This window comes from Lichenostomus cassidix, unplaced genomic scaffold, assembly GCF_008360975.1.
Source record: "Lichenostomus cassidix isolate B80296 unplaced genomic scaffold, HeHo_3.0 unassigened_scaffold_chr26, whole genome shotgun sequence".
In the NCBI taxonomy this organism is placed as follows: domain Eukaryota; kingdom Metazoa; phylum Chordata; class Aves; order Passeriformes; family Meliphagidae; genus Lichenostomus; species Lichenostomus cassidix.
This window is the reverse complement of record NW_028147268.1, coordinates 660,257-679,371: the sequence shown is the minus strand read 5'-3', so window position 1 is coordinate 679,371 and position 19,115 is coordinate 660,257. Positions and strand designations below refer to the sequence as shown.

Genomic DNA, 19,115 nt, shown 5'->3' with positions numbered 1-19,115 from the left:
TTCTCCAGCCAGCTCCCCCTAATCCCATTAGAGCAGCACCAGCTGGAGCTCAGCAGCACAGGAAGGCCCTGGGAGCATCGCTTGGAGCTGAACACAGAGAGAGAGAGAATTCCAGAACAGTTTGGTTGGAAAGGAGCTTAAAGCTCTGTTCCACGGAAACCCTGAAATTCTGAACTCTAGTAGTTCCAATATAAACACCCTTGGAATTGAGGAGAGAAGGGAACAGCAGTAGGGTTTGAGATTGCCTGTTTTAAACTCAAATTCCCAAACCCTGCCTGTCCCTTCAGCCCTTCTTCCTCCAAACACATCCCAGAGACTCCCTGAACTCACCACCACCTCAGCAAACCCTGGAAAAGAACAGAGGAAATTATCTGCATTTTTTTAAGTCTCTTTATTGTAAATAAACACTGACAGAGATTTCTGCTCAAGTGCACAGAGTACACAACACACAGCACAAGCTGACAGACACTGCAGCATTTTGAACCTAAAACAACAACAATCAGAAGGCAGCAGAGCAGGAAAGTTTACAAGCAGCTGGGTAAGATCTCTCTCACCAAACACTAGACAGAGCTCAGCCTGCAATGTGCCCAGGAGGAGGGGACAGCAGGGGTGGCACTGGGAACAGCAGGGGTGGCACTGGCACTGCTCACCCAGAGCCCTTCAGAGGGGCACAGGGGGAGGCTTGGGGACATCCCTCAGGGCAGGTGGCTCCTGGACCTGCTGCTGAGGTGCCTCTCCTCCCTCAGCTGCTCCTTGGCACCCAGGCCAGGCTCCTCCCTGTCCCCACCTGAGCTGAGCTGCTGGGAAGGGGACGTCCACCTCCGGCAGAGGTGACAGCTCTGAGGTCACAGCCAGAGTACACAAACGAGCCAGCCAGGCTGGCTTTAACCCTTCTCCCACACTTTCCAGTTTTCCCCACTGCTCTGGGCAGCAGAGATGGAGCAGTTTTAGCCCAAGGGATCATTTTGCTCTGCAGTGACCCATAGGGACAGAGAGGCAGGTCCCACTGAGGGTGACAGCAGCCACCACCAGCTCTGCTGCTTGAAACTGAGGCACAGAAAGTCAGGGGCTCACAGACACCCAGAAATGCCCAGAACAGTGCCAGGCCATGTCCACACCTCCAAATCTGCCAGCCCTTACCACTGATCCCACCGACAGCACGAGCTGCTGCTGAGCTGTTCCATCAAAAACATCTCAAAAACCCCATTGTGCAACTGCTGTTTGTCCTGGGGTGTTTGCACAGACAGTGCCAAGGAAATCAGGTGGTTTCAAGGAAATTCCTGGCATCACCCCAGCTCTGCACCCCGAGGGCTCAGCAAGACCCTCAGGCAATGATCTGCTCACAAACCTGCTGCTGCTCTGGGCACACACCTTTTGTAAACCACACACCTTTGCAAGGCTAAAATGCAGGAGGAAAAAGCTTCCATTAAAAGCACTGAGGCTGCAGAAAAGGATGGAATTCCATCCAACAGCCCAAAAAGGGATCCACTCCATGGGAATAAGGAACCCCCAGCCACTGACCCAGACTGCAAAACACCTGATTTTCAGCAGTGATAAAAACAAGTCACGACCACCAACACATCAACAGCGACATTCACCAATCCCGGCAGGTAAAAATATAGATTTTTGTCTCCTTACAATCATGAACTGCTCAGTGATATGAACAGAATGAACTCTTCAGCAGGTTATCCCAGCATTGTGTGTGTAAACATCCTACAGTACATTTTCCACTCCTTTTTCCCCCAGAGCAGGAGGGCTTTGGTCAGAGCAGCCTGATATGGACGGGGTTGTGCGTTCAGAGCATTTTGGAGTGTGGCACTGAGGACTCTAAAGCTCTTCCTTCAACATTTAATTTTTTTTTCCTGGTTTATTTCTAAGCATAAAAACCCAAGACCAGACAGCTGTGCCCTGGGGGAAAAGGCCTGAGGAGGAAAACTAATAACATTCAATCTCTCACTGCTGAATTTCACCCCTCTGTGGCACAACTGCTTTAGATCAACACTTTCTTCTGCTCCTCAGAAATCCTGAGGGGTCAGGATCAGTGCCTTGGTCCTCTCTATCTCAGTTTTATCAAATTGTAGCTCTGGGAGTGTTTAAAACAACCAGGTTTGAGCTCAAAATGCCCAGGTAAGCCTCAAGCTCTGGGGCTGCTGAGCTCCTCCACAGCCAGGGCAGTCTCCCTGCTGTGGTTGCATCCAACACTTATTTACACATTTAAAAAAGCAACTTCTGGGGCCCAGAATTGCTAAGATAAAACCCTGGAGTCACCTGGGAACAGCAGGTCCAGAACAGCCTCCTGCTCTGCACCCAAATGTTCCTTTCTTCACCCAACCTGAGGGGTTCTGCCCTTATTGCAAAGAACAGCTGGAGTGGGGTGAAATGGAGTTTGGCAAAATGCAAGTCTTGTGGGAGAGAACTAAAAATTGGGGGTTTGGTGGGGATTTAAGGGAAGGTTTTAAGTGAGACACAGCCACACAGAGCTGCACCACCTGTGCTCTAAACTCTAAACCAGCTTCAAACTATGAAAGGCAGCATTAGACACTGAGAACATTCACAGCTTATTCATAGGCAAGTTAAAAGCTCGTTGTGGGCCTAAAATTTGGTGCATTAAAAAGACAAGTAGGTAAAAACCTTGTGCTTCCTGCAAACCCTGCCCAGGAGCCCTGCTGGTCCCAGCCATGCTCCTGCTTTTTGGGGTGAATGGAGAAAACATCCCCAAAACACAGGAAAAATGAGTGAGAGGATGGAGTTTAGGGTGGGAGGAAAAGCTGAACCAGGGCTTGAGGTGGGATTTAAAGCACTGGGAGCTGTGCTGCCTCCAGGGAGGGCCAGGAGGGTTCACTGCCATCTGCCCCTCACAGGAGGCATCCCCAGGGATGGATGTGCTGCCCTGGCAAGTGCAGGGTGCTACATCCAAGGAAAAGCCTTCCCGGGGCAAAGGAACTGGCTCAGATTGGGGGATTCACACCAGCACTCGTGGAAGGAAAAGTCAAACTCAACCTGGAGCTCCCTGGATGGTTCAATAACAGAAAAAAGCTGTGCTGGAACTTAGAAATTACTTGGAAATGGTAATGGATAAATAAAAACCTTGGGGATTTGGCCTGGAAATGCCTCTTCCAAACAAAAGCTGCCTCAGTGAGTAAGAACATGACTGTTTCGTCCTCCCACTGTGGTTAATTTTGACATCTGGCCAGGAGGAAAGACGTGGGACACCATTTCAACACCCGGGGATCCACTGGCTCACGGGCGTTAAAAGCAGCTTGGAAAAACCTCCACAATAAATCTTCCCCAACCTCCTGGACAGACATCCCAGCGTTTGGAGAGAAAAGACACAGGAAAGGCTCTACAGACACAGTCCAGGGCGAGTGCTGGCCGAGGTGGCTCCCTGTGCTCCAGGGATGCTCCAGCCCCAGGGCTCCTCCTGGCCGTGCAGTTCCCAGCTGGATCCGAGGGGAAAGCAGGAACCACTACACTGCTAGAGTGGCCATTCTCTGTAGAGAAAAGAGGGATAGCAGAGGTTACAGCAGGGAAGGCAGGATGGGGGTAAAGCAGCTCAGCTCAGCACCAGGGATGGACAAACCCAGGGCTGAATCCAACCAGCTCCAAGGAGTTGCTCCACATGGCAGGAGCCACCTGAGGATTCACTCTATCACCTCCAGCTGAGCACACAAAGACCAATTTCACATTTTACAGCACCCTGCAACCTCCTGCCAAGCCCCTTGAAGGGTTTTCCATCACAGCCTGAGACCACACCAGCCCAGAGGGTTGGAGGAGCTCAGGAATAAGGAGGCACGTTGGTTCCTCAGGATTGATCACTTTTATTAACCTTCTCCACAGGAAATAACTCATTAATTAAATAACTCTCACACTTCCAGAACCACCTAGCAGCCACCACAGAACCCATCTTGCACATGAACCACAATAAATCCTCAGAGCTTTGACAAAACTCCTTCCACTGCCTCACTCAGGACCCAGCAGACACCAGGAACACAGACAGCAGAAATCAATGATAAATCCACAACCCAGTGACTCCTGCAAAATCCCTGTGAGCAGCAACATCACCACAGCTCATCCTGGGCACAGGGCAGGCACAGCTGGGACTCTGCCCTGCTCAGCCCCAGAGCAGAGCCATCCCCTGTCTCAGTCCAGGGATGGAGGAACACCATTTGCAGCAGCCAGCACAAGCACCAGCAAGCCCAGCTGGAACCCCTGGACCAGCAGGCTCAGCCTCACTGAGATCCCCCTGCAGTGCCAGGTTTGATCCAGCAGGAAATTCCTCCTGCTCCACGGATTTTCCTTTGCCCAGAGTGGTTTCCATGCAACGTGAATGGAGAGAAATGCACTTACTAACCCCACAGAGAGCACCCACAAGCTGCTTGCAGTGGTACTCAGAGGCAAGCATTTCCCTCTGGAGGCTGCAAAGGAAAGAGAGAAGCACAGCAGGGCTCAGAGTGCATCTGAAAGGAGACTGAGATAGGAAAAGCAGCAAAGCAAATGAGGAGAGGAGTGAAGCAGCCCCGAAATTTTGTGTCAGCCCAGGGCAGGTTTGCATGGCAGCAGGAGGTGATGCAAGGCAGGGACATCACCTGGCTGCAGTGAAAAACTGGGACATGGAGGGGATTTGTAACTTTTCCAATCAGGTTTTAGCCCAGAAGCAAAATCCTGCCCAGAATTAACCCCCCTGCCAAAACCCCGTGGCACTGATGGAAAGCTGCCTGCAGGGAGCCTGGTTCTGAAAGACTCTGCCACCAGAATTCCAGTTGAATGGGGGGTGGATTTTTATATTTTGGGGCTGGTTTTGTGGGTTTTTTTTCCCTTAAGGGAGTCCAACCCAGGATGGATGATTTCCATGCAGAACCAGAGGCACTGCTCAGGATCCTGGGAACGCTCTGGATTTCAGAGAGGATTTCAGATTTCACCTCGGGGTGATGGTGGGGAAGGGGAGCAGAGGGAAGGTACCACCTGGGCAGTGACTTCCAGCTGTGGCTGCTCAGCCCCTTCTGGAGCTCCCAGGGATGGCAGAGGGCCTGGCAGGTGCAGGGGTTTGCTGCCCAGGCTGTGGTGCCGCGGGCGCTTTGCGGGGTCGGCGCTGGCCCGCGGGGTGAAGCTGTTCCTCCTCATCCTCACAGGGCTCTGCCTGCTGGGAAGGTCGTGCTGATCCCACACAGAGGGAATGGCCAGGAATGAAAAGGGGGAAGCATTGTTTAAAGGCACATCACACACCTGCAGCATCCCCACCCTGAATCTCTTGGGGATTGCACATTGAGCTCCCAGCTCAGGAAACCATTAAATCCTTCTTGGAGACAACTGCAAAGTGTTTCTTCAGCAGTTTTATTTCCCTTGGGCATTTTTGTTTTGCTTAGGTGGCTCTGTTTGGGGGGTTTTTTTGGTTTTTTTTTTGGTTTTTTTTTCTCTCTGCATGATCACTTTAAGGGCAAAAAAAATTAAGCAAATAGAAAATTCTCCCTTCTCCCTGTTTCTTCTGCCCCAAAGCAGCTGTGTTACCCAAGCAAAGCAAAGAGCAGAAACAGCCTCCAAGTGGGCAGCAGTGATGTCCATGCAGGGATCACAGAGAAGTCAGAAAAGTGAGAAATCCCAGAGTGATTTGGGTTGGAAGGAACTTTAAACATCACCTAATCCAACCCCCTGCCGTGAGCAGGGATCTGCTGGAAACCACCAGAACAGAAGCAGCCACACAAATCATGCCAAACATCCTCAGTTTGGCATTTTGCAGCTCCACAAATCCTCCTTTTTACTGCAGCTTCCCAGCTTCTCCAGTAAAAATGACCATATCCCAGCCCAAGAGCTCTTTATAAACAAAAGAGGCAGCTAAAAGCCCAAATGTACCAAAACCACCTGAAATGAGATAGATTTAGGTTTCCCATAAGCCAGCAGAGGAGAGCTGGTTTGTGCTCCCCAATTGGGGGAGTTAATTAGAATCAATCACTGAGGATTCTCCCCCGACAGACCAATCCCTTTGGAAAAAAGGGTTTGCAAAAAAAAGGACCTCAAATGTCAGCAATTTCCCCAGAGTTAGAATGTGGTCACAGGGTGGGTGGTCATCAGTTATTTAAATAATGAAAGGGAGAGGATTTCAGAAAGAGAAAACTCATCAAGACAAGGAGAAAAATCCACTTTAAACCTTTTGCAAAGTCTTTTTGAAATTGTCAGTAAACATCAACAACACACACTGCATTGAGAACTGAGAACAGGACCTGGAATTTAAAATCCATGCCCTAAATGTGCCCATTCTGCTTCCTACAATAGCTCTGAAAAACATCCTCCCCATCCTGGGGAGCACTAATTCAGCCTACAATTAATTCTGCTTTTGGGGGGTTATTTCTGAAGAGAATCTTTCTGCTCACTGAAAGCCACCAGGCAGTTCTAGAGGGTTTGTGACTTATTTTTGAGAAGGGACAAAGCCAAAGGTGGTTTGTGACTTATTTTTGAGAAGGGACAAAGCCAGAGGTGTAGCAGCAACACTTACTGAGTTCAGGGAGGGTTTGTCCCGGTGGGTGTTCACTGCTTCCACATTCAGGGTAATTGTCTCCACTTTGCAACCTTTACCAAAGAGAAAGGGAGGTTTATATGAGTAATTTATTTAAAAAAGGGCATAGAAAGTGAACAGGAATAAATTTATTATTTTATTTGTAAAAAATAAAACAGCTCATAAATACACAGCTCACCCCAGGAGCAGAATTTTACCCTCTGTGGCTCTGCCTGTGAGGGCACAGCCATGGGTTATTTGGGCTGTGCACAAAAGCCATTTTTAGCTGACTGCACCCCAAGTTTGGAGGCACAGCCTTCCCTCATCCACAGGGAAAATCCAATTGTTTAAAAGAGAGAACAGATCTGCCCTCCCACTGCTCCCCTAACCCTCCAAACCCTTTTATATGGCAACCTTTTCTCTGCTAATCAGGGAATAACCTGTTTATATCCTACCAGAAGCTTTCCCAGCATGGCCAGCCATGGACACAAACCTGCCCCTCACACAATCCAGGACAAAAATAAAGTTATTTACCATAAGCCACAGGAGTGAGCTTGAGAATGGTGTGCAGGGGGCAGCGCAGGTAGGGCAGCTCATCTAGGAGAGAGGGAGATGTTATGGGGTCACCTGTGATGCCACAGCCCCCCCGAGCCCCTCCCCAGCCCCACAGCAGCAGGACAGGACCTGCTCTGCTTGGGGACATCCCTGCCCATCATGGAGAGGTTGGACTGAACCCTTTTAAGGGTTTCTTCAACCCAAACTGTTGTAGGATTGGGTGGAAATTGTCCTGGAGGAGCTGGGATGAGCCTGGGGGTGGCAGCCAGACCTTCAGCCATGACTGACACACAGAAATCTAAATATCCAGTGGGAAATGCCAGGGGAGCCCAATGTGGCTAATTACAGCCTGAAGGGCCACTTGGCACTGCTGGGCTCAGGGTTGGACTCAACTCCAAAAGGGATTTTCCAACCCAAACAATTCCATAATTCCAGCCAGAGCAAACCTCTCCAGTGGCACATGGGTGGGAAAGCACTGCAGGCACAGCTGCCATGGACCCACAGGAGATTTATTCAGAACTGCAGTAAGAGTTTATGAAGCTTTTCAGAAGTTTGTTAACTTCATTAAAAGTTTTATTAAGCTCTAGTGCCACTCACTGGAACCTGCCAGGTGTGAGTGCCAAGCAAGGGTCAGCATTTCCCAGGGATGGAGCACTCCTGCCAACCCTCCCAGGCCACTGAGGCTCTTTAATTCATGAGAAATATTTTTCTTTACATTAAAAACCAGCCCCCTGCACCTTCTGCAAGTGGTGCTGCTGCAAACAGCCCCAGAAATAACATTGAAGCAGAAAACCAGCAGCACATCCCCAGGGAGCTCCTTGCACTGCTGCAGTGCAATGGTTAAAGCAGTGTTTAAAGGAAAAGTCTTCAAAGTTTTAAAGGAAATGTTTCCTTTCCTTCTTTTTTAAACAGCTCTTCCCTTGTTAAAAAAAAAAAAACCTAAAAAAATATAACTAAAAAAATATAACTAAAAAAAAAATATAACTAAAAAAAATATAACCAAACAAGCCACCATCCCAAAAACCCCACGAAGGGAAGCAGGGAGAGAAGAATCATCCCTTTATTTTTGTACCTGCACTCTTGTCAAGAAAATAAGCCAGGAGGCACCTCATAACTGCCTGGTGGGAGATAACGAGGACGTTGCCTTGCCTTTCCAGCTCCATAATTACTGGCTCCAGGCGCTGGACCAAGTCCTGGTAGGACTGGAAAACCAAAAAACAGGAGTTTGTCCAGGGGTTGTGTAAACAGAGGGTTAAACAGAGGTAGCAATTAACAGCGTCACATTCGGGGAAATATCAGTTAAAGCAGCAAAATGGAGAGGTTATGGGTGATGTGGTAAAAATAGTCAGAAAACCACCAAAAATAAAACCAACAGGAGGTGAAGTTCAGTGTCAGCACCCTCAGACCGTGGGAGGATTACTGGTAACTCAATGAGTGCAGTCAGGAAAAAACCAAATAAAATAGTAAATGATTCATTTCAACAGGTTGTGAAGTAAACCCTGAAATGACTGCAGGCCACACCCACAATAATTTTCTTTCCCAGGTTTTTTCTCAATGGCAATTTAGGCCTGGGATGCAGAATCCCCTCGGTGTCTGAGGGCAGCATCCAGGAAGTGGCCAAATTAATTGATTGAAAGGCATCATCTGCACACCACAGTGAGGGAAATCAATAAACATCTCCTCCAAAAGAGAATTTGGGATCCTAATGTTTTCAGTTTCTCATACAAAGAGAAAGTTGAAATTGAGTCAAGACTCTCAATGCCACACATCAGGGTTTGTTTTACTGTACTCTGAATTATTGTTTTTCCTTCAGGGTCCTCACCTCCCCTCCAGGATAACGATAAAGATACTTCTCCTGATCCCTCATGGCAAACTCATCTGGATACTTTGCTTCAATTTCTGCATAAGTCATTTCTTCACAGACTCCCTGAGGGAAGGAAAAATTGGTTACCACAAAACCTCATTTCAACAGAGGGCCAACAATGCAACAGGGAGGGAAGGAAAAGCAAGAGGCTGAGATCAGGGATCCCTTTATGGCATGGAAATTTTAGGTGGCACATCTGACCCAGCCCTGCACCCCCTGTTTGGGTACCAGGGTGGTTTGAAGAGGATGGGCTTTGGTTCTCTCTCAAAACCTGTGTTTGCCAGGGATGAAAAATGAGCCTTCACTTCCCCAGCAACCACCCTGCAATTTCCTGAGAGAATCAGAATGGGAGCAGCAACCTTTGCCCACCCAGGAGGGTGTGACAGATGTCTGGGACATTCCATGTTGTTTTCCTCCTCCACATCAGCTGCAATGTCCCCAGCAAGGCCTGGCAGCTCCCAACACTCTCAGCCCTGTACCAAACCACCCCAAAACTCCTCGTGGTTCCTGAGGGCCATGATACATGGCTATAGATCAACACAAACCAGTTGATTTTATGGTGATGAATTAGGTTTCAAACACCAAGAAAAGCTGTGGGTTTTAAGCAGCTTTTCACTCACAGCATCAATCTCGTTGAGGATCTTCCACTGCTCATACAGCACCCCGAGGGACTCAGCTGTCTGGATTGTCCTCTTCAGCTGGCTCGTCCACACCTTCAGATCCACAATCTCCTGCTCCTCGATGAACTTCTTCAGCGCTTGGGAAAACTGGGGAGAGAAGCTCCCGGGAGGTTAGGAGGGGCAGGGGAAGGTGAGCTGCTCAGAGCACAGTCCAGGGCTGCGGCGGTGGCGGCAGGATGCGGCTGTGGGGGGACAGGAACCTGTGTCACACGGCACAGGGACAGCCCCCGGGGGCTGCCAGGCACGTACCTGCTTCCCTCGAGGTGACAGACCCGAGTCCCCACCAATCTTGCCAACAAGGTTATATTCACTCTCACCGTGTCGGCAAAGGTAGATGGTGCGAGGCTGGACATGAATGTTCATTAGGTAATAGACGATTTTACTCTGGATGTAATCCTGGACTCTGTTGACCAGGAACCGCTGGCCCACATTGATCACTTTAATGAAGGAAAGATCTCTGGAGTCAACATAAAATAAGAACACCCACAGGACTGGTTTTACAATCGAGGCAGGAGCAGCTGCGGGTGTCACCCAGCTATTCCTCCTCTAGGGAAGGCAGCAGCTCTGCCCCTGGCTGCTCCAGCAGGCACGACAGGCACTGAGCTGCTGGGCTCAAAAATCCTTCCCTGGCACCGTGGAGATGCTCTGGCACAGAGAAGTGGCTGCCCCATCCCTGGAAGTGTCCAAGGTTGGATGGGGCTTGGAGCACCCTGGGATAGTGGAAGGTGTGCCTGCCCATGGTTTTTAGATCCCTTCCAACCCAAACCGTGCTGTGATTCTGCAGCACACTGGAGAAAAATCCTTTCCAGTCTCTCTTGGGACCTGTGCTATCACCTTCACACAGCCACACTCGGGGAGAGCAGAGGTGTTGGAGCATCCTGAGCCCCAGGCAGCAAAGCAGCTCATGTGCCCAAGGACAAAGTGCACCTCGGGGATTTGCTTACTTGTCATTAGCATCGGGATCCAGGGGCTGGTAGGTGACCTTGTAGCACTCGATCCTCTTCAGGAAATCGTCCATCACGTTCTCCCGGTGCCTCTCAGGGTAGTCCGGGCTGGAAACCTTCACCTCCTGCCCAAAACACAGCGATACTTGGCGAGAGTTAAGCAAACTCAAGAGGAAACAATAACAACGATGAATAACATTACCTCCCCCTTTTGAAACAAATCCACATTGTTTAACGCTGCCCCGAAGGAAAACCTGCTCCCGGAGAGGAAACAAAGGGCAACTCTTAAGGCACTGGAGTGTTTGGCCCTGACAGACACAGCTGGCTCCGAGCTCTGCCCTCCCTCGCCAGGACAGCGCCTCAAGGTCACCCATTCCCTGCCTTCATTTGATTTCCACATTCTCACATAACGGCATCTCTGGCTTTTAATAAACCTGCAAATCCCAGCCGCCTATTCCCAAGGTGAAACGTGAGAGGGAGGTGTTTGCAGAGATCCCCAGGAGCTCCCTGAGCCCGTGACCTTCACCGAGCGCTGAGTTCCCACGGCAGCCGAGCTGGGCAGTGCAGCACTCACCAGGATATTGGCAGCGATGACCTCTGGATCGTCACAGACAGACTCCACGAAAAACACCTAGGGAGAAGGCAAGGAAGCACATTTCAGAGGTAAAACTCGAGAGCTGCAGCCCTGGGGAGCTGCTGCATCCCTCACTGCAGCCACTGCAAATCAAACACACAATTCAACATTACCTTGAAAGCGTTTTCCTTGGCAAAATTTAAGATCAGGTCCCGTCGCTCCCGAGTCGTGTTGGTGGCATCAAACACCTGGCAGAAAATGAGGAAGGAGCACTGAGCAAGTTTATCTGAAGACTTTTAAACCAGCCCCAAGTCAGGTTCCCAAAAACCTCAAGCAGCTTTGAACCACCCAGATGTAAAGCTATTTTTAGTGCAGAGGATCTTACAGCTATTTGCCCACACTCCTCCAAGAGATAAGACTTCACATCTTCCAGAGCCACCAAGGCACAGCGTCTGCAGGACAGAAAAAGGGACAGTCACAGCTGAGGGACAGCATGCTGAACCAGCAGGGAGGGATCCAAACACCTCTCCCCAAGCCCTGCACCCTTCTGAGAGCCACAGGGATCTTTAGGACAGCTGTCTCCAACCTGCTCAGTGACCTGAGCTTTGTGCCAGCCCTAAACTCCCACGCCCAGCCCTTCAGAGTCCCTGCACAGCCTGTGCTCTTCCCTCCTGCTTCCCGAGGCACTCAGCGTGCCTTTGTGCTCCTCAGACACACAGCCTGCCTGGACCCGAGTGCCACCAGCCCACCGGGGGCTCATTCAGCCCCCGACAGGACTCACTTGCGGATTTCCATGGCCTCTTTGTTGTCGTGCCTGAAGAAGTCGTAGGATTTGTAGGACTTCACCGCCTCGCGCCGATACACCCCTAAATTAAACACTTCACACACAGGAGAGGAGGGTGTGAGGCCATTTCCCTGGCAGGTGTCACAGGGCAGGGATGTCCCCAAACACACACACACACCTTTGGTGGGCACCCCGATCCAGTTGAGGTAGCGGGTGAGCTTTTTGGACATGTAGGTCTTGCCCCGCGCGGGCAGCCCGATCATCACGATCAGCGTCGGCGAGTTGGTCATGTAGGAAGCCCATGCTGCAAAAAAAAAGCCCAAAAAACCACCCCAAAGCAGCATCAGCAGCGCTGCAGAGCACCCAGGGCAGAAAGCAAGACCCAACCCAGCGCCATCCTCCCATCTCCCGGTGGATAAAGCACCTCCGTGCATCCCAGAAGGAGCTGTCGCTGTGTCCTTGCCGGTGATGAACTGCTGTGACCACTCCGTGGTCTCCCAGGTGCTAATGAGGCGGACCGAGAGCACCAGCGCCTAATGGGGCTTTTAGTGTTAAAAGCATTTACCGCCCGGCCAGGAGCCGTCAAGGGCGAACGAAAGATGTTTTTAACAAAACGGTCACGTTCTCTCAGCAAACAGCCGGAGCGAGCTCTGGAACCGACCGTGGAGAGGCAGATTTGGGGGAAAAGCGCGGTTTGGGGATGGACAGAACAGCCGGGAGGCTGCGGGCGAGCGGGACAGGGTAACCCGGGAGGGGACAGCCAGGGCAGGCAGCAGGAGCAGCATCCCGCACGGATGGACGCGCGCTTTGGGACACGCGCGCTTCTCCCCGCGCACCCTTATCCCCCCAGCCGCTATTTGCTCCATTTAAGGACGCGAAACGCGCATCCTCCCCCGCGCATCCCCCCGGGCCGGGCTTACTCACAGCACTGCTTCTCGCCCGCCCTGCCCCGCGGCGCCCCAGCGCAGCCCCGCGGCGCCGCCGACATGGCTCCGCTCCGGTCCGCTCCGCTCGGCTCGGCTCGGCTCCGCTCGGCCCGGCTCGGCTCGGCTCGGCTCGGCTCGCAAACAGCATGCAGATGGTCGCGGGGCGCGCGGGGCGCGGGCTCGGCACGCGCGGGAAAGGGGCGGGAGCGGGCCGCGTCACGCGCGCGGGGGCGCGCGCTGCATGCAAATGAGGCCGGGCGGTGGGCGGGGCGAGGGGGGACCGGCGGCACGAGCGCCATGCAAATGAGAGGGGCGGTGACGCGAAGGGAACGGAGCTCGCGGCTCTATGCAAATTGCGGCGGGCTATGCAAATGAGTGGGCGGTGACCGGCGGGGAAGGCAGGGCAGCGCGCAATGGAAACGAGATGACAGGCGGTGTCCGGCTGTATGCAAATTAAAGGGCGGTGACACCGCCTTCATGCAAATTAGCCACCCGGCGGGGCGTGCAAACACTACCGCGCTCTATGCAAATGAGATGGGCGGTGCCTCCTGCGCTATGCAAATGAACCCCGCGCTCTGGTTGGCCGCGCTGGTGTGACGTCACCGCTCTCGCGAGAGCGGGCCGGGCGCGGGCCGGAAGCGGAAGCGGCGGCGGCCGGTGCGGCGGCGGCCCCGATCATGCTGCGGCTGCGCTGCAAGGCCCGCAGCGGCTCGCACGCGCTGCCGGGGCTGTCGCCGCACTCCCGCCTCCGCGACATGCAGGCCGCGCTCGCCGCGCTCACCGGCGTGCCCGCGCCCGCGCAGCGCCTCCTGCACGGCTTCCCGCCGCGCTGCCTCGACCTCAGCGACGGCGAGCGGCGGCTCGGCGAGCTCGGCATCCACTCGGGTGAGGCCCGGGGCAGGGAGGGCGGGGGCGGCGCTTCCCGGGCTCTGCCGCCCCGCCGGCTGTAATTGCGGTAATTAAAGAGGCCGTGGCACACACGCCCCTCTCGGCCGGCGGTCGGGCCGGTTCCTGCTCCCGGGAGGTGTCAACAGCCGCTCGGCAGCGCTCCCTGCTCGCTGCGAGTGCCGGTGGTGCTGTGGCTGCGGCCCGGGGCTCCGGAGGCAGAGCGCGCGGGGCTGGAGGGGACAGGGACAGGGACCGGGCCGCGCCAGGTGAGTCCCGCGGGGACCGTTGTGCCACCGGCTGTTGGCTGAGGCTGTTTCCCAGCAGGATCCGGAGCTGCCGTGGACGGGTGGAGGTGTCCGAGGCCAGGTTGGAGCGCCCTGGGGTAGTAGAGGGTGTCCCTGCCTATGTCGGGGTGGGACTGGGTGATGTTTAAAACATTCCGTGATTCCATGATTCTCTTCTGTGATCTTCAGCAATGCCAGCTCAGCTGTATTGTATTTAAGCAGCAGCAGCTTTAAATCCCCCTTTACGTCCCTCTCACCTCTCCCTCCTCCTGTCTGGCAGGTGACACTCTGATAGTTGAAGAGGACACATCCAAACCCGAGCCTGACTCGCCCGTGGTTGCCAAAAAAACGATGTCCCACCCGGTGAGGGAAGCCGTGCCTGTGCTGGCCAGAAGGGTTGTGCCAGCAGACAACTCCTGCCTGTTCACCAGCGTGTACTACGTGGTGGAGGGGGGCGTGTACGACCCGGGCTGTGCCCCCGAGATGCGCAGCCTCATCGCCCAGATCGTGGCCAGTGACCCCGAGTCCTACTGCGAGGCCGTGCTGGGCAAAACCAACAGGGAGTACTGTGACTGGATCAGGAGGGAGGAGACGTGGGGAGGAGCCATCGAGGTGTCCATCCTGTCCAAGTTCTACCAGTGTGAGATCTGCGTGGTGGACACGCAGACGGTGCGCATCGACCGCTTCGGGGAGGACGCCGGCTACGCCAGGCGCGTGCTGCTGATCTACGATGGGATCCACTACGACCCGCTGGAGCGCCGCCTCCCCGACTCGGACATTCCCCCCCAGACCATCTTCCCCACCAGCGATGATGTGGTGCTGGCCCAAGCCCTGGAGCTGGCGGATGAGGCCAGGAGGAAGAGGCAGTTCACGGATGTGAATCGCTTCACGCTGCGCTGCATGGTGTGCCAGAAGGGACTGACGGGGCAGCTGGAGGCCAGGGAGCATGCCAAGGAGACTGGACACACCAACTTCGGGGAGGTGTGAGCTCAGCGTGAGGAGGGTGCCATCGACTACCTCAGCGGTCCAGAATCCAATTCTGGAGTCCCAGATAAGCTGTTTGTAATCATAAAATTCCGTTCACAGAGCTTGAAAAGCGAATTAACTTAATGGTGGCCAACGCACAGGTTTGGGAATAGGGGATTGGGAATAGGGTTGCTAAGGGGTAGCACTTGGGCAGGTGGTGGACAGCAGCAGCCACGCCTTGACTTCATAACCTTCTGTGTGTGTGTGATCTGAGCAGATAGATAACCAGGCTTGTCCAGCACTGGTGTGAAATCCACCTCTGAGGTGCTGAATGAATGTCTCTGGACGTTTTCAGGGGAATTAAATTAATCCAAGGCTTTGGGAAACACACATATCAGCATCACTTACACTGAGAATGAGGCTCTGCACATAGGAGCCACTCTGAGAGGGGAAACTGCTCGTGTGGTGCATGGCTTGTAGTGGAAATATCCACTATCAAAATACAGCTTGTAATGCAAGGAGGATCTCTGAGCTGCCCTATACCATGAGGAGTAGACTGTGTAGTTTGTGTGGAGAGAACTTTAGAGGAAGCAATGGCCTCTAAGCTTTAAGGTAGCCTTCTTTAAATTAATGAGTAGATGGATAAGTGTTGAATAAAACTTATTAATCCTCCGTAGGTAGTTTTTAGTTGCTTGAAAAATAACTCTCAACCCCCTGGTGTTTACACTGCATCAGAGCATAGGCATGTTTCCTGGAATACTTGGGATTCTTCTTCATAATAGCATTGAAAACCTTGGCAAGAGGGAAGTAAGTAGTTAGGGAAGTGACTTAATTTGCATCTGTTAAATACATTTAAGCAGACTTTACTTGAGTTGAGCCAATCACGGCCATGGTGTTATTAAGCTGTTCCAGTTTCCAAATACTGTAAATGAGCACTTTAAGGTTGAGTTCTCACTCTTTGCTGGTAAGAAGTTTTGCCCTCTGAAGGCTTGAGCCAGAAGGAGAGGCTTGAAATTTCATCTGCTTTCTGCCTTAATGTGTTTGATTTGTCACCGGTGACTGTGGAGTAGCAAGACTTATTCATTGTGATAATGAAGGGTGCAGCTGAATATTCAGAACAAAATAAGCTGGGTGAAGTGCCCCACTCCTTGGACTGTTCAGAATCAGGGAAGGTGAAATGGGTTTAATGGGATATCTTACCTCACAGTGGGGTTGTGAAGCTTAACAGCAAGTGCTTTCGAGGGCTTTTAAAAGGTGCTGTAAAGGTGCATATTACTGAAGGGGATTTATGGTTTTGTTGTTTTTTTTTTTAATTTGAAATGCCTGCAACACATCCTCATTTCTTGAATTTTAAAATATCCTTTGCCTGCCATTCTTCTCTTACTGTTTGGAGTTGCCTTCATTGTACTTTTAGAATGGGGAGCAAGAAGGTGCATTTTCGGACTGAGGCAGAAATAAACCCACTCTCCACGTGGAACCTAAACCCCAGTTTTAAAGGCCTCTGTTCCCTAAGGCACCTGACTCAGCTGGTGCAGCAAACCCACCTTTTCTCCAACAATCATGTTTCAAGTTCTCAGCAGAGGCTCCCAGTTGGATCTTGAAATACAGGCGGGTTTTCCTGAAGAAGGAACATAATTACATAAGTGCTTTGCTGAATTAAGGCATGAATAATTAAACACAAAGCCTAGAATCACCAAGAGCACTACGGACCAGGTTTGTTTTTAATTCAGTATTAAAATACACATTAGCACTGTTGGGAGGTTCCTATAAAAAGCCACTTAGCTTCCAGTGTTAAACCCCACTCTGCTTGTAGCCTGTCATTAGGAAAAGAAGATAAAACCCCCCCAAAACCCAACATTAAACCCAGCCCTGTAGAAGCTGATGCTTAAAAACCTACAGAAATAGCTGACAGTTCAAAGGAACTTGAAGATTACACTGTGTTATGACTACTTGAGCTGAAATACTGGCTAGGAATGAGACCAAGAGACTGTCGAGCCCCAGGTGTGTTCTCAGCCCTCCCAGGGAAGCAGAGCCATGCCTGGGACAAGGAGCTGATCCTCACCCTTTGCCATCTGTCACATGGACACAATACCTACCTCAGAGAGGTGCATGAGGTGTCTTTGGGTGTCTGAAACACAAATGGAAGATCCATATTTATTGTCTGCGTTGACTTTGGGGAGCAACACTTAGATTTTAGCTTCGTGTCCTGGATGAGTTTCTTAAAGTGTGTAAAACTTTTTTTTTTTTTGGGTATTTCTCAGTTGCAGTATTTGAGAAATGAGTTTTATTTAATCCAGAGCGTTGAGCTTTGCTAGATCATGTTTGCATTGGGAATCTGCTAACAGAGAATCAGTTCCGTTGGAGGAAGATGTGTCACTATCACTGCTTGGATGTTTTCTTTTGTTGCCTAGAAAATAAAATCTCTTTGGTTAAAAAAAAAAATAGCTGTAATTCGTGGTTGTACAAGTTGATACTCTTACAGGCTGACGAAGAACAAATCATCTTTGGTACTGACTCTGAGAAAAAATTCTCTTTATTCTCCTAAACTTTCCCAAACAAAAAGTATCTACATTATTTAAAACATAAAGTCTGGATAGATTTAAAATACAACTCCCTTTCTTTTGATATGTTATTATTAGGGTGTTTTTTAGTGCTTTTTAACCAGGGTTTTCCTGCCCTTAATGATAGAGTCAGGGAATTACCACAGAAGTGGCATCCTTGTAGTGGTGGGATGAATTCTGCATATCAGAATGGGATGAGATGAGCTTCAAGGTCCTTTACAATCCTGACCATTCTGGGATTCTGTGAAATATGATACCTGAGATATCAGGACTCAGCTGTTAATAGTTTTACATCCCTCCAGAATCTTTTATGCATTGAAATAAATAAAACATTAAGTAGACTTCACCAATATTTGGGTCCAGTATTATCCAGATCTACTCCATGGATGTGATAGACTGAAAGACCAGTCTGGGGAGAAAATCAGCAATAGCTGGAATTTCTGAATGACAAACCTAACTCCTTAGTGCTGGGTAAACTCATCTCAAAAGAGCCATTTCTGGGGAGAACACTGAGAACAGGAACATCTTGTTCCATGGTGCATCTCCTATCAGCACCTTTCCATGAGCACAGTCCCAGCAGGGGCCACATGTGACAGTTTGGGGACAGCGTCCTGTTCCCATCCTGCCCTCCTGGAGACTTGGAGAATATCCCAGCACTGGCACTGGGATCTGTTCTGGGGCAACAAACCCCCTGTGGAACTGAAACCTCCCTGAGCCCAGCAGTGTTTGCCCTTCTCCACTTTGGAGGGGACAGGGCTGAGTGAGGAGAAAGCAGAAATTCTCTGCTGCCTGCCTGCAGCACAGGGAGCCTCTTGCTGGGGGAGTTTCTGAGCAATCAGACTAACACACGAGTGCTGAATCATCTCTGTGGGGCTGATTTCCCTGCAGAACCCACCCATGGGCCAGCCCTGGGAACCTCTCCCTGGCGAGGAAACTCTTCAGAAGAGGAACTAAAAGTTGTCAGCTTGCTGTTTTGAAAATTACAACTGCCACACAATTAAATGTCTGCCTGCTTTTAAATCAAGCTTTGCATGCGGCTCTAAAACTGCTGTCAGGTTTGCTCCAAATAAAATTCCTTCAAATTAGGTGAAATCACTCCTGCTGGTTCAGCTCTCTGAGCCCCAGAGTGCTTCCTGAAACAGCAGTACAATAGAGGAGTTAACAAAATTAGGTTGTCCAAGATTGCACTGCCCTTGTCTATTATTTTTAATTGAAGTCTTGAGGAAAATGTTGGGAAACTTAAAACCTTGAGAGCCACCTTCTCATTTCTGGTGTTAATGGTAACCAAGCCATGGAAACACCTCACCTCCCTTGCCTACCTCTTTTCTGTAAAACAGAGATAATAAATAGAGTTCCTTGGCCACAGGAAGGTTTAATGACTGCTGTGCAAGAGGGGACATTAATTCTGCGGTATTTTCCAGAACTGATTTGTCAGCACCAAGACTGTACCTGCAATTTGGGCGAAGGAAAGTGCCCAAGAGTCCCACAGAGTCAAAGAAACGTCCTTACCTTGACAGGAATCTTACCAGTGACGCCATGTGGATGCTTTTCCTTCAGGGCCAGGCCTGAGTCACTCGTGCCCTGGTGTTTAGGAACAGGGTG

General features: G+C 51.1%; 2 protein-coding genes across 8 annotated transcripts; one reads left to right on the top strand and one right to left on the bottom strand.

Moving 5' to 3' along the window:
- Positions 1–1,524: 1,524 nt before the first annotated feature.
- On the bottom strand, positions 1,525–13,016 carry PFKFB2 (6-phosphofructo-2-kinase/fructose-2,6-biphosphatase 2). Of its 7 annotated transcripts, none has more exons than XM_085044322.1 (16): positions 12,813–13,016; positions 12,067–12,192; positions 11,886–11,982; positions 11,490–11,556; positions 11,278–11,352; positions 11,105–11,161; positions 10,531–10,655; positions 9,836–10,043; positions 9,527–9,673; positions 8,865–8,969; positions 8,115–8,244; positions 7,022–7,084; positions 6,488–6,561; positions 4,963–5,178; positions 4,348–4,415; positions 1,525–3,491 (listed from the first exon to the last, which is right to left on the bottom strand). In XM_085044322.1, exons 1-15 carry the CDS (start codon positions 12,874–12,876, stop codon positions 4,389–4,391), a joined length of 1,581 nt encoding a protein of 526 aa, XP_084900448.1. In that variant the 5' UTR covers positions 12,877–13,016; the 3' UTR covers positions 1,525–3,491; positions 4,348–4,388. The 7 variants fall into 7 exon arrangements, with proteins under 7 accessions (XP_084900448.1, XP_084900447.1, XP_084900450.1 ...); XM_085044321.1 differs by having other exon boundaries at positions 4,352–4,415; XM_085044324.1 differs by lacking the exon at positions 4,963–5,178 and having other exon boundaries at positions 4,352–4,415; positions 12,813–13,012.
- Positions 13,017–13,421: 405 nt separating this feature from the next.
- Positions 13,422–17,394, top strand: YOD1 (YOD1 deubiquitinase). Its single transcript, XM_085044340.1, has 2 exons — positions 13,422–13,699; positions 14,267–17,394. The coding sequence occupies exons 1-2, from the start codon at positions 13,492–13,494 to the stop codon at positions 14,971–14,973; spliced, it is 915 nt and encodes a 304-aa protein (XP_084900466.1). The 5' UTR covers positions 13,422–13,491; the 3' UTR covers positions 14,974–17,394.
- The last annotated feature ends 1,721 nt before the right edge of the window (positions 17,395–19,115 follow it).

Bases quoted from the DNA above. Each gene is read 5' to 3' on its own strand.
- YOD1 (XM_085044340.1), top strand. From the start codon at position 13,492: ATGCTGCGGCTGCGCTGCAAGGCCCGCAGCGGCTCGCACGCGCTGCCG. The intron at 13,700-14,266 runs GTGAGGCCCGGG...CCTGTCTGGCAG, and splicing joins CGAGCTCGGCATCCACTCGG to GTGACACTCTGATAGTTGAA.
- PFKFB2 (XM_085044323.1), bottom strand. From the start codon at position 12,876: ATGTCGGCGGCGCCGCGGGGCTGCGCTGGGGCGCCGCGGGGCAGGGCG. The intron at 11,162-11,277 runs GTAATGTTGAAT...CCTTCTCCCTAG, and splicing joins CCAAGGAAAACGCTTTCAAG to GTGTTTTTCGTGGAGTCTGT. The intron at 10,656-11,104 runs GTGAGTGCTGCA...TGTTTTGGGCAG, and splicing joins TCATCGCTGCCAATATCCTG to GAGGTGAAGGTTTCCAGCCC.